General features: G+C 36.4%; 2 protein-coding genes and 1 pseudogene across 7 annotated transcripts; 1 reads left to right on the top strand and 2 right to left on the bottom strand.

Moving 5' to 3' along the window:
* The first annotated feature begins 144 nt into the window (after positions 1 to 144).
* On the top strand, positions 145 to 3,775 carry LOC120250476 (probable protein phosphatase 2C 78). Its single transcript, XM_039259297.1, has 4 exons — positions 145 to 530; positions 961 to 1,328; positions 2,962 to 3,198; positions 3,276 to 3,775. Exons 1-4 carry the CDS (start codon positions 269 to 271, stop codon positions 3,537 to 3,539), a joined length of 1,131 nt encoding a protein of 376 aa, XP_039115231.1. The 5' UTR covers positions 145 to 268; the 3' UTR covers positions 3,540 to 3,775.
* Positions 3,776 to 4,484: 709 nt separating this feature from the next.
* Positions 4,485 to 7,658, bottom strand: LOC120250624 (annotated as a pseudogene).
* Positions 7,113 to 12,004, bottom strand: LOC120250474 (cytochrome P450 81E8-like). 6 transcript variants are annotated; one of them, XR_005533019.1, is made up of 5 exons: positions 11,052 to 12,004; positions 9,938 to 10,240; positions 9,671 to 9,801; positions 7,957 to 8,040; positions 7,113 to 7,808 (listed from the first exon to the last, which is right to left on the bottom strand). XR_005533019.1 is itself a non-coding variant. In XM_039259295.1 (3 exons), exons 1-3 carry the CDS (start codon positions 11,964 to 11,966, stop codon positions 9,796 to 9,798), a joined length of 1,224 nt encoding a protein of 407 aa, XP_039115229.1. In that variant the 5' UTR covers positions 11,967 to 12,004; the 3' UTR covers positions 9,670 to 9,795. The 6 variants fall into 6 exon arrangements, 2 of the variants coding, with proteins under 2 accessions (XP_039115229.1, XP_039115230.1); XR_005533017.1 differs by having other exon boundaries at positions 7,700 to 7,792; XR_005533018.1 differs by lacking the exon at positions 7,113 to 7,808 and having other exon boundaries at positions 7,810 to 8,040.
* Between the last annotated feature and the right edge of the window lie 1,137 nt (positions 12,005 to 13,141).

The following is a 13,141-nucleotide window of genomic DNA, read 5'->3' as shown; positions in this document are numbered from 1 at the left end:
TGGCAAGTAAACCATGTAAATATAAAAAAAACAAAGAAAAAGAAATCTATTAAAGGATTAAAATGTAATAACGAATCTTTTGGAGGGCATTGCTATAAAATAACCACCAATTCAAAGTCCATAGAAAAAAAGGCTGGAAAACAACGCGTACCCCGTTTTTCCTCTCCGTTTTCTCTCATCTCCTTCGTTCTCAAGCAAAGAGAAAGAGAGAGAGGTAGCGAAAAGGAGTAAAAGGTCGGATTTTTGAGGCTTGGATCGAGCGAAGAAGATGCTGAAATCGTGTTGGAGGTGCGTGGGGTGGAGGGGAGATGGCGGCGGCGGTGGCGGCGATGGGTTGTTGTGGCATATGGAGCTAAAGCCGCATGCATCAGGGGACTTTTCCATCGCGGTGGCGCAAGCGAACATGGCGCTTGAGGACCAGGGCCAGGTGTTGACGTCACCGTCGGCGACGCTTGTTGGTGTTTATGACGGCCATGGTGGTCCGGAGGCATCTCGGTTCGTTAACAGCCGCCTTTTCCCACATCTTCACAGTAAGGGTTTGGTTTGAAGTGCTTGGTTGACTGTTTCCGCTTTAGTGGGTTTCAATTGGATAGAGTTTGGTTTGGAGAGTTATTAGGGTGGCCAAGTTTCACTTTTGATGCTTTTTAATGGATGTTACTATATTCGTTTTAAGCTTTATAAAGTTCAGTTTGAAGTTTCTTTCATGCTTTTGTGATATTTGATGATATGTAGTTTTAATTGGTTAAGGGTTTTGCTTCAAGTATGGAATATTATTTGAGTTCTACTTCAATAATTTGGTCAATAGGATTGTGTGTTATACTTATTGAACGGATAGAGTTCTATTTGGATTTAAGAGTGCCATGAGATTCCTCTTTGAATCTGTTAATTTATTTGAACATCTCTTGTATGTGTTTTTTTTTTTCTAAAAACTTTTTCTTGTGTGTGTATTTGATTGGATAGAGTTTGCTTCGGAGCAAGGGGGCTTATCGGCGGAAGTGATAAGGAAGGCATTTGATGCAACTGAGGAGGAGTTCCTGCATCTGGTGAAGCAGTCATGGCTTTCAAGGCCTCAAATTGCTTCAGTGGGTTCATGCTGCCTTGTTGGGGCAATTGTTGATGATGTGCTCTATGTGGCAAACTTGGGAGACTCAAGGGCGGTGCTTGGCAGACGAAGTGCGAATGGGAATGCGGTGGTGGCCGAGCGCCTGTCAAGTGATCATAATGTAGCTGTGGAGGAGGTCAGGAAGGAGCTTACAGAACTTCATCCGGATGACTCCCACATTGTCGTCTATACTAGAGGTGTTTGGCGGATTAAAGGAATCATTCAGGTGAGGAATTCCTAGCCATTGTTTCTCTGCCCATAATCCTGTTGATCTAATCTATTACAGAACCTTCGTGTGAGAAGATGCCTGATAAATTTGTACCTTTAGAACATTTTAAATTCTTGGACTTACTTTGAATGATGACAAAACATATCAATCTATCCCCACGTCCTCTTTTAGCTTTTGTTCTTATTCATCCTTTGTTTTTAGCATTTGGAAGATGTGAAGGGCCTTCTCAAAATCCTTTTGCTAAAGCTAGACACAAATACAAGTTGAAGAGACTGATGATAAAGCTTTGGTCTCAATTCCTTTTGAATGCGTTGATTGATGCTCTCTAGCCATGAAGTGTTAAGAAATAATCTTAAACACTGATTTTGGAGATGTGGTAGATAGATTAATACCATTGTTGCGGTGGTTGAGCTTACTATGCTCTGCTGTTAGCATCATGATCACTGATTGACAGTGTTATTGATCTTATCATGTCAGTAATTCGATTTAGATTTCAGTTTCATATATGACTCTTAAGTAAACATTAACTGCCTTAATCCTTCTAGTTTGTTGTTCAGTAAAGCTTGCCCTACTTTTACATTGACAGAAAAGAAGTTTGGAATCAGATTCTTTTTTGGAACTTAGTTACTAAACAGTTGCATTATTTAAAGTTGCAGGCTATTCTATATTAATGTACATAGTTGTTATGACACACATTTGTTGTGTACTAGTTCATGAACCTTCCCCTTTTGAAATCAGCAAATATATCCATGAAATATAAGCATCTTTGCTCTATATTATTGGTCTTGTTTTGGTGTCTCTCCTCCATTCTGATTTCAGTTTATTTCTTGCGGAGGACTACTTTTGAACTTTAGATTACACCATAATGATATGGTTGTTTTTCTTGAGCAACCTCATTGTATGCTTTTTAGTGGCAGTATCCCTGTATACCATGGATCAATGTACTTCTGCTTTAGTCATTATCAAAGGCAACATAATGCACAAATATGCTTTGACTTCCTTTTTCCAATAATTTAAAGCAATATTCTACATGAGACAATTTATTCTCAACTTTAGATAACCTGTTTTGTACTTCAATCCATTGCCCCTTTCTACTTGATGTCTCTGTTATGCGCATGGGAATTTTCTTTTCAAGAGTGGTGTGGTACAAAGATGTTGCAACTTGCAGAATTGCTTGTTTATGGTTAGTAGTTTTTCATTATATGATAGTGTTTGAGTACAAGTATGATGAATAATCATTTTTAGCTACACCTTTCCGTGTTTTTGAATTCATCCTCATTCTCTATTTGTGTTAATGCCATTTCTTATGGCTCTGTTTTCTTCCTCAACAGTGACATTTTGTTGAAGGTGCTGTTTGATATAACCCTAGACCTTCTTGGAATTCCTTTTTCAAAGATAGGTGATGAATATGCTTCAAGTCTAAGACAATTATACCACTAAACATCTTTTCAAGAATTGTGTGCATGTATTCTGTATCCACTTAGAATCAACAAAGATGGTGCAAAACTTCTTTCAATTATACCTGCTTGAATTCAATAACGACAACTAACATTCTACATTGCATGCTTGCAAGCATTTGGGTGAACAAATAGCATTTTGGTATATGGTGATCTCATATCTGTCCTTTTAGGTATCACGATCTATTGGTGACATTTACCTGAAGAAACCCGAGTTCAGTCGGGACCCATTATTCCAACGAATAGTCTCACCAATCCCATTGAAGCGCCCGGTCATGACTGCTGAGCCATCTATTGAAGTCCGCAAGCTCAGAGCCAATGACTTATTTCTGATCTTTGCCTCAGATGGCCTCTGGGAGCAACTAACCGATGAAGATGCAGTGGAGATAGTTTTCAAAAACCCACGTCCGGTGAGCCTGCTGTTCTCCTCTGTCCTTGTCAAGCCTTTGATATTATCTTTGCATTTCTCTCAAAAGTGAATTCACAGGGAATAGCAAAGCGGTTGGTGAGAGCTGCTCTGAATGAAGCTGCAAAGAAAAGAGAAATGAGATACAATGACATTAAAAGGATCGAGAAGGGAATAAGGCGTCATGTTCACGATGATATCACCGTCATAGTGATCTATCTTGATCACCGTCGAGGAGGTGGACCCAGATTCAGAAACAGTACAATGGACTGCACTAATGCACCTGTGGATGTTTACTCCGTTGATGCCAGTGAACCGGAAGGCCCCCGCTTGCCTGTGCTTTGATCGTTGGGCTAAATCTCTTCAGTTTAGATTGACTGACTGATTGCCTGCTTTGTGAATTCTAGTTCAGATGTACAATATAATCATAGAATTAAAGCTCACTGTCTCTGCTGGTCTAACATGGAAGGGAAGAATGCTCCATAAGAAGTTTGAATAAAACTCTTGGAGGTTTGCTGTTACTTGTGCATAAGTTGGCTTCCAGAGTGTTTTTGAATGCCTGTCAAAGGTGCTTTTTCCTTTTTGTCATGGATCTTATTTTTTTGGTTTTTCTTCTGTTTGTGATGTTATAATTGTTAAATGTGGGGCTCATAAAGCTAATGAGTTTATTATTAGAAGTTTATTCTCTATTTAGTGAAATACAACTGGGTTTTTTTCATGGCATATATTCCCTGGTGATGTGATAAATGTAACATGCCATGTGACGCATGTAAAAATTTTATGTCTTCACTAAACTCTAGTACTTTTTTAAAATAAGCAAGTTATCTTGTTATTTTTCTCTATAGAAAAATATTTTTTTTTTATATATAATAAAAATGTGGGCAAGTGATGGTTAGGATTTTTTCAAAAAAAAAGTGATGGTTAGGATTCTTTAGAGCTTTGAGTTAGGGAAGAATGATAATTTAAATTTTATCTCTCGAAATACATAGTTTATTTTTTAGTTGATGTGAATTTATGATATTGTAACATATTTCGGTCATTTCAATTATCCATGTTAGTTTTTAGAAATAAAATAATTTGTCTATTTCTATTTAAGTTAATGCCAACTTATGATGATGTAACATATCTTACGCATATCAACTTTTTTTTTTTTTGGTTTCAGACATTATACGAAAAAGTATTCTAATTTAACATCACAATAAATATGTTATAATTAAAGAAACGAAAACAAACGTAGACCATCAATATAAAAAACAAATATGATTTGTATGATACGTGTTAAACAAAATATAAAATAAACTCAAACCAAATGATGATTTATTATAGCATTAAAACTGATTAATTAATCAGTTCATCATCTTTGAAAACAGAGGGGAAAGGCGATACCAAACAAGGGCAAAAACAACAGCAAGTGGAACAACATGGTTAAAGAGCTGACCAAATACTCTTCCAGTCAATGCATGTTGTTGCACATCATCCTTGATGACAAAACCAGTCATGCTCTCTTTCCCAACCACTTTGGTGGTTTCCTTGAGATCATCCAAAGCAACATGATGATCATCAGGATCACTATGTTTGTGGCCTTGGAGGAGTCCTACTTGGTATTTAAGAACTAGTTCTTTAGCCACCTTGCTATGCCCAATGTCTTCAAATTCTTTGGTGGCTTCCTTCCCTGCAACCTCTAACAGCACTTGAACCCCTTCCTGGATGATCTTCTAAAAACTTTGTCACATCCACTACCTATACTTAAATTCATTCATCATTTATACATGCATGTTATACATACATACATACATATATATATATTGATGAAGAGAAAGAGATAGAGTAAGAGAGAGGACCTTGCCATGGATAGCAAGCCAGCAATCTTGCTTAGAGTTGTGCTCAGTGAGTTGCTGGAGATTGAACACTCTTTGGGCAGTCATATATTGCCAAGGTTAATTATCAGTGACCAACCATGCATGTCCATGGATGCCTATTTATTTATCTCTCTCATTTGGGTCATGTTATGTGAATATTGTTGCAGCTACCATGCATGCACATGATTAATTTAACAACCATTCTCACCTGTCAGTCTGTTTCTACTTAAACCCAACAACTTTAATTTGATATTAATTAATGACATACATACATATACACACATTCATACATACATTATCTTTCAGGTTTGGATGAAGGGAAGGCTCCTCTTCAGTTTGGTGTCTCATTGATGCTTGACTTTACTGTTTGTATAGGTTGCAGACTAAGAGGCAATAGTTTACAACATTAGTGACATGGCTCTTGAGGTAATACCATTGCCAAGGTTTAAAATGCTATTCAAATTGGACGTACATGAACATCATTTTGTTGAATGAAAATTTTTTATATACATCAATGCATTATATTAAGCAATTAATTATGTATTACATATATAACATTTTCAAGCAAGTTCATTTATTTGGTGTAATGTGTCTAAATAAAACTTTAAGAAAGGAAAACTGAAACATGAATTGTGATCTAGAGTAGTACGTTTAATTTATTAATTAGTTAAAACAGAGCATACCTTAACATGTGTATCAAGATTAAGAGATTTGCTAATTAATTAGAGTTTAAAGGAGAGAAAAATAAATAAATAAAAGCCCTCTAATCTTTAGATTTTTAGTTCAACCCAAATGATTAAACCTCTTGGATTGAAGAGTGGTGGATCCAAATATATTTATTTGTCTTATAATATATATATAATTTTTTAAAAGAAAAAAATACATATGTAAAAAATAATTACAAGGTACTAGGTGCTCCACAAGAATGCAGATTTCTCTGAGTAAGTTATATATATACAAAAATTTGAATTCGAATTCACTTAGTTAAATTTTCTAGTACCCTCATAGATTCCTCCTTATTCATGGATACTTAATGGTCAATTTTTGGTCAAATCCTTTTATGGATTCCTCATTCATGGAGACACCCTCTGCTAGACAGCTCAGATTATTGGAAGACATTTGCCATTGAAAAGTCAACCTCTTCAACTAGTTGGTTTGTGATAATTAAATACTCATCTCAAAAATATGGTAACATGTCAGAAAGTGCAATAGACTCCCTACATACTACATGTGTTCTCTGTTACTCGATAAATGAATATGAGGTTAACTTGTTTCTACTTTGTCTTTTGGTAGACCGCATTTGGTACTTTTCACCCTAATTTTTAGACTCCCTCATCCCTGAGATCCATGCAGAAATTATGGGTACTTGGAGAATGTAAATTCCTTGTCCTCTTAGAGATATAGGGGCTCTAACAGGCAAGGTTATAACTTAGAATATTTGACTAGAAAAAAAAATGCTTGCATTTTACATTTTTTCATGATAAATTTTCTTCATGCGCTAATGTTTCAATTATTGTTAAAATTATTTATATATTTTTATCATGGTTTACAACAACCTTTGAAGCTAAGAAGGTAAGATTGGAAGACTAAGACTACTACTCTTAGACATTATAAGCTTTAATATGTATATTTCCAATTTAGAATTCTAGTTTTTTTTCCAAGTTCTAGTATAATGCCTAACATTAAATACTAGTATTTCTCCAAGTTCTATAAGCTAACAAAATACCTTCCACAATTCAATATTTAACCAAATACAAGAAAACAAAGAGATAAAATGCTAACATATATAAAACTCAAAGATCATATAAGATAGAGGAATGAAGAATCTAGATAATAAATTCTTACGAAGTTAAAGCATAAAATGCTATAAAAACTGTGCATACCTAAGTTTGGAAAATACAAAAGTAAGAAGGATAAATCTCTCTCTCTCCCTCCCCTAGGCCACTGTCAGATGAAAGTGAAATAGAAAAAAAAGCGAACAGAGGTTTTAAGAAAATTACCCAAAGTTAATCCAGTAATTTTCAACAGTAATTACTTAATTTGCAGTAACATAGTAATGAACTGAGTCAAAAACACTGTATTACAATCCCGTGTGTCATAATGCCATTTACATGACAAGATTCAGGTCCAATATATCTGACACTAGGTTCTTGATCTATATATCTCCTTACATATATAGAGACATCATCAAACATATATATATATATATACACGCATGTAATATATATACATATATACAAACAAATTTTGTTATTGATTCCGAGAGATGCAGCAGCTGATATATAGTCTCTCCATTATTACATCCATACATAATTATCTTACGCTAAATCTTAGAAAGAGTATCAACCATGCAGTCACGTACCTTATACTTAGCCACCACAGGCTTTCCCTTAGGCACAGTGAGGCCAAGTAGTGAATTGAGATCAACCTCCTCTTTGCTCATCATCTCCCAATCAAAGCATTGGACAAACGCTCCCACTCCAGCCATGACAATGCGCATGCCCAAATGCTCACCGGGGCACTTCCTTCTTCCAGCACCGAATGGTATATACTTGATATCTCCTTCTTCTTTCTCTCTAGCAAATCTTTCAGGCTTGAAGTTCATGGCATCATCCCATAACTCCGGGTCTTTTTGAAGGCCCCAAATGTCACGTCCCAGCCCCACAGCCGGGCCCGCGGACAGATCGGCCGCATCCAATGGGACTGGGCCCCACTGGGTGCAAGGCCTCAGCTAAAAACCTGGTCAGAGTCAACCCTAACAAGCAAATATGAATAGAACATAAAAGCACAAATAGGGTACTGAAAACTGACATACTACAAGTACGGGCTTTAGCAGCCCTACAGAATACAAATACAATCCAACAGTTTGCAAATTACAAATACAGTCAGAATACAAGTCTTACACTCTCAAGCAGGTAATAACAAGATACTGATAACGCAGACAATACGACTCTCTGACACCCCCCAGACCTAAACTTGATCTTCTCCTGCGAAAACAGAATACACAGAGTGCATGAGCCACAAGGGCCCAGTAGGATCGCAGAAAAAACAACAAGTATAGCAGATATTGCAGAATAATAGTTCATGCTTCATACGTAATACGTAAAATACGCGAATATCTGGAATAATCCAAAAACACGAAAAACACGCGAAATACATCTCCATGGCTAATAGCGAAAATCAACAAAGACGAGGTCGGATCTTCGACTATGAAGTCGAATAGAACGTAAACGTAATATCAACAGTAGTAGCCGGATCTTCGACCGCAGATCGGGGTAGCGCTACTACGAAAAACATGTGCACATGGCTAGGGACTTACTCCTCCTCACTGGGCGAGCTGAAATGGAGATGTACTAAAAACCGCAGAAAAATACTGAATACGGATGGAGGAATTACTTGAATAAATAATGCAAATAAGAAAAATAAATAAATAAACATAAATACCACGCAAATAAATAAAATTATCAAACAATGCAATAATTAAATAATAATTATTGCCGAAATACTGGAATACTCGGTCGAGAGCCTACCCGGCTCCGAGCTACAGAGTTAGGGTTCACTAAGTCCCGCGAGCTAAGACTCGCTACAATAATCTAACCCAACAAAAATAAACTACACTCGGGAATAATTCTCGGTCTGGGCCCTAACTTAACTATTGCCCAAGCTTTACATAATAGGAATTAAACAACAAACTTCTAATCACCAAGGGATAAATAATAACCATATTTCAAGCCATGATCAGAACAACCATGAGTATAAAAGTATTCACATATGAAAATAACAATAACATGAATGATTAAAGACAATACCATGCTTATATAACAAAATGTTAATAAATAACAATTAACTTATAACATGGCTGCACACTCACACTTTCAAGTTTATTAACATGAAAACGTATCTCTAAAATAATTTAGAGCATGAATGTTAGTTTACAGGTCCAAGTTTACATGATGCATATAAAAATATCATAACTAAACTAAAGAAATTCTTTGGTTTCATATAAATTAATAGCAAGAAAAATATACAGATAATGCATTCTAAAGAAATTCATTATCCACTAAACCAAACATGCTTACACAGTTGTATGTATAAACTAAGTCCAGATGTCATGCTGATATAAAAATAATAACATGATAAAGCAATTAAAGTGTGGAAAATTTTAGAAAATCAGATCTTAAAATTATTAAGCTCTTAGCACACTTCTAAAATCTCATGCTTACAGGCTTTAGAACACAAATATAGGCTAACTAAAAGGTTATATGCTCAAACTTACAAAAACAAGAAAGATAAATAGAATCATAACATAACAAGGTTGCAGGTTCACATCAAGCTCAATGTCACAGCATACACACATAGAGCTAATAACTTAAATTACAAAGGCATGCTACACATAATAACCCATGATGATAAAACACATTCCATCACAAGAAGGACAACTCAGACAAATTCTCAGACTCAACATTTTCAAAGAATTAAACAAAGCTTTCACAACACAAGGATCAAGCTCAAAAAATGGAAGAGTAAATAAGAACTAAGGTTGCAAGGCTTAGGCATGAATCCAGGATTTCTATAGGAGCAAGGCCTATTAAACAAACAACCACAAGGATTACCTACCTTTAATCTCTCCGAGGATCCGCCGGTGAAGAGAATCTCCCTCCAACTCCAAGCTTTAAGAGAAGAAAAAGCTGGAATTTCGGCCTCCTGAAGATGCCAATCAGCAAGCAAGCAAGCTGCTCCCCTTAAAACTAAACAAAACACCACAAGCCAATAATTCACTCATCAAGATCCGGTTTTTAAGGGCAAAGAGACAAACAATGGGGGCCCGCTCACCAACAGCTCAGCCAACCAGTCAAAGATGAAGAAAAAAGAAATTTTACAAACCTTACACCAAACATTAACAAAGAGCATTGTGCCTTTAGGAACGTGGTAACCCTGGATGGTGCAGTCGCCGGACGAGGCTCGGGGTGGTATGCCTTGCATCGGAGGTGATAGCCGAAGAGTTTCTTTGATGATGTATTTGAGGTATGGGAGCTTAAGGAGGTCTGACTCGTCTAGGATGCTGTCATGCCCTACATTCATGTCTATCTCCATCTTGGCCTTCTTCATTACCTCTGCATGGCTCAAAAGTAACAACATTGCCGTCTCAATAGTTTCCGTTGTTGTTTCGTTCGCCGCTAACATTATCTAAATTTAAACAAATGTTGGCAAGAGTGTGTTTATATATATATATATATATATATATATGCATGAATTCAAAAATGTGCATAAATGGTATAAACAATTGATCAAGTTTACACAAATTTATTCAGTGTAGATAACTCTTCTCAAAGTGTAATTTTTATTTTAACTATCAAATTAATTATTAAATAACTATATAATTATGGGATATATAGTGGTTATTCACTTTACCTCTCAAACTATAATTCTGTTGGAGTTAATTTATGCACTGACTGACGTGGATTAACTCACGTGGGAGAATAACTTAGTCTTTATTTGGTAATTAGTTGAGTATATAGTGGAGATAATGTAGCTAGTGGACGTTGTGGGTTCACGTGCTAATTTAGTGGAGATAATGTATAGCTAGTGGATGTTGTGGGTTTATGTGCTAATTTAGTGGAGATAATGTAGCTAGTGGAAGTTGTGGGTTCATGTGCTATATATGCATGTCATTATGTATGTGTTTTGAAATATACTTTTATCTATTGAGCTTCTTCAAATAAAAATATATTGAAAAGGTCTTCATCCACATTACTGCTTGCTCTCTTTGTCTTCTTTTAATCCATTCTTTCACAAGATATCCAACAAATTCTACTTTTAAATATTAATAAAAATAGTGATTTACTCATTTTTCTAAAAACAAAATAAAAAAAAATTATTATGAGTTTGCGGTTGAGTTGCAATGAATTAAGAAAAGTTCTCAAACATTCAGTTTAATAAAGACTTGCATTTTTCTTTCATTTATTTATTTATTTATTTTGTAAGGAAGAATACTGACCAGGATATGGCCCTTGATGACGTCATCTGTGTATGTCTCTGGATCAGCTTCTTGCATGGATAGCATGACGTCAAGTGGATTTCTCTCCTCATCTTCTTCGCCCGCATTGACACCCTCACTCCTCCTCCTTCTCCTTCTCCGGTGCTCCTCAATGATCTCGGTGATGAATCCGTCTAACCTTGAAAATATCCTCTCCATCCTCCTCTCAACACCAAGCAAATCCAACCACCCCAATGCCGGGAAAAAATCTCTTGGATTGAAGGAGGAGACGAGATCAATTACCTCACGGATTATGTCCATAAATTGAATGGCAACATCAGCTTCAACACCATTTCCGACTACCATCTTGGATATTGTATTGTAAGTCATTTCAAAGAACCTTGCTTTGAACTCAATCTCGCCAGAAGAAGAGGTTTTGACCATGCTCTGGATGAGGGAGAGGAACTCATTGGATCGGATTCCGGCGAGGAGGTTGAGCGGGCGAGTGGCGAAGAGTTGTAAGGAGATGAGACGACGGAGGTTGCGCCAGTGAGGGCCGTGAGGTGAGAAGAAAATGGAGGTGTTCTTGTAACCAAGGACGTCTCCGGCTTTGATTCTGGGGCGGTTGGAGAAGATGGGGTCATTTTTGACAAGGGCCTCTTTGACGGCGGCCGGAGAGGAAAGAATGATGGCGTTACGAGAGCCGAGACGGAGGGCAACGACGGGGCCGTAGAGTTTGGAAAGGGAGTGGATGGAGAGATGGCGAGGGAGTCTGAGGAGGTGAAGGTGGCCAATGAAAGGGAGTGATGGAGGACTTGGAGGGAGGTTCTTGGAGGGTTTCTTATTGGAGTAGTACCGCTTAAGTAAGAGATAGATTGAGAGGAGGATGATGATGACGACAAAGAAGAGAGTGGCATCGTAATGGAGAAAGTCCATAGGTATATTTTTTCGTTGTTTTTATTACACTTCGTCAGTATCCATTGCAAATGAAGGGACTTTGTTGTATATAGCTTGTTTCCTTATTAATGTAAAATTTTTACAGAGCTCGATCCCCTCGTTTGGGTTAGAGTAAATTGCTATAGGGCCGAATATATATATATATATATTTTTAATCACAAATCAATATATAAATTTAGCTTTTTTTAAATAAATTTTGTGTTAAATGGTATTTAGTTCACTTCACCTCCGGTGATCATGTGCATATATCATGAACTCGAAGCAAAGAGTGCAAAGAGGAAGTAAACAGGGTAGAAATTAATGACCCACTGCATTGAAGAGCAGCAACAGATGTGCTTGGTAATTAATTAATTATTTAATAGATAGAACAGATTGCGGTAAATTAGAGGACCTAAACTCTACTCTATAAGTAAAAATCTAAATATGAGAATGATTACATATAGATAAACAAGAAGTCAATATTGAAGATGAAGAAACTGTATAAGGTTCATCTCCTGCGTTGTCAATGTATTTTCATCCTTTATAAATTCTCTTAATTTGTAGATAACCTGTATATGACACGTACTTTATGCATTCATGAGCCATAATTAGGATCTCAGAAAATCTTTGGTGTAAGGCTAATTAGATTGATAAGAAATGCTATGAAAGTCAAAGCATACGTTTTGTTTACCAATACACGTTTCATAAGTAAAGTTAAATAAATATATTGTTTTCAACACCGGTGAGACGATAAGTGGTTGATATAAACTACGTGCTAGATAAAGTTGTATAGAAGAGGCATTTGCATGTGAGAAGAGAGAAGGTTTGTAGGTGAGGGATAAATGCGCAAATGGTACAGAGAGAGATACAACGTCTACATGTGAACTGCTCCAGGAATTGTCTACCCATCACCTACTTAGGTATTTCATTTTTTGAAAAACATCCAAAGCGCCAAAATTGGACAAACTCATTGATATGGTCAGATTTAGGCTCACACTGCACCTTGGAAAAAGATGTATTTATCCTTAGGTGGACGCTTAACTCTTTTAAATTCGGTGCTATCTTTAGTAGTAGTCTATTGGATGTCAGTATTTAAACAACCTGTTTGGGTAATAAAAGAAATAGATAAGATTCCCAAAAACTTCCTTTGGAAAGGACCAGACATGGGCACAAAA

Source organism: Dioscorea cayenensis, chromosome 19, assembly GCF_009730915.1.
Source record: "Dioscorea cayenensis subsp. rotundata cultivar TDr96_F1 chromosome 19, TDr96_F1_v2_PseudoChromosome.rev07_lg8_w22 25.fasta, whole genome shotgun sequence".
NCBI lineage: Eukaryota > Viridiplantae > Streptophyta > Magnoliopsida > Dioscoreales > Dioscoreaceae > Dioscorea > Dioscorea cayenensis.
This window is presented reverse-complemented; position numbering and strand designations above follow the sequence as displayed.

What these genes read in the sequence shown, in the direction of transcription:
- LOC120250476 (XM_039259297.1), top strand. Translation starts at nt 269, where the DNA reads ATGCTGAAATCGTGTTGGAGGTGCGTGGGGTGGAGGGGAGATGGCGGC. An exon ending in CCTTTTCCCACATCTTCACA is followed by an intron (nt 531 to 960) that starts GTAAGGGTTTGG and finishes TTGATTGGATAG; the next exon opens with AGTTTGCTTCGGAGCAAGGG. An exon ending in GGATTAAAGGAATCATTCAG is followed by an intron (nt 1,329 to 2,961) that starts GTGAGGAATTCC and finishes CTGTCCTTTTAG; the next exon opens with GTATCACGATCTATTGGTGA.
- LOC120250474 (XM_039259295.1), bottom strand. Translation starts at nt 11,966, where the DNA reads ATGGACTTTCTCCATTACGATGCCACTCTCTTCTTTGTCGTCATCATC. An exon ending in TCATCAAGGGCCATATCCTG is followed by an intron (nt 10,241 to 11,051) that starts GTCAGTATTCTT and finishes GTTTAAATTTAG; the next exon opens with ATAATGTTAGCGGCGAACGA.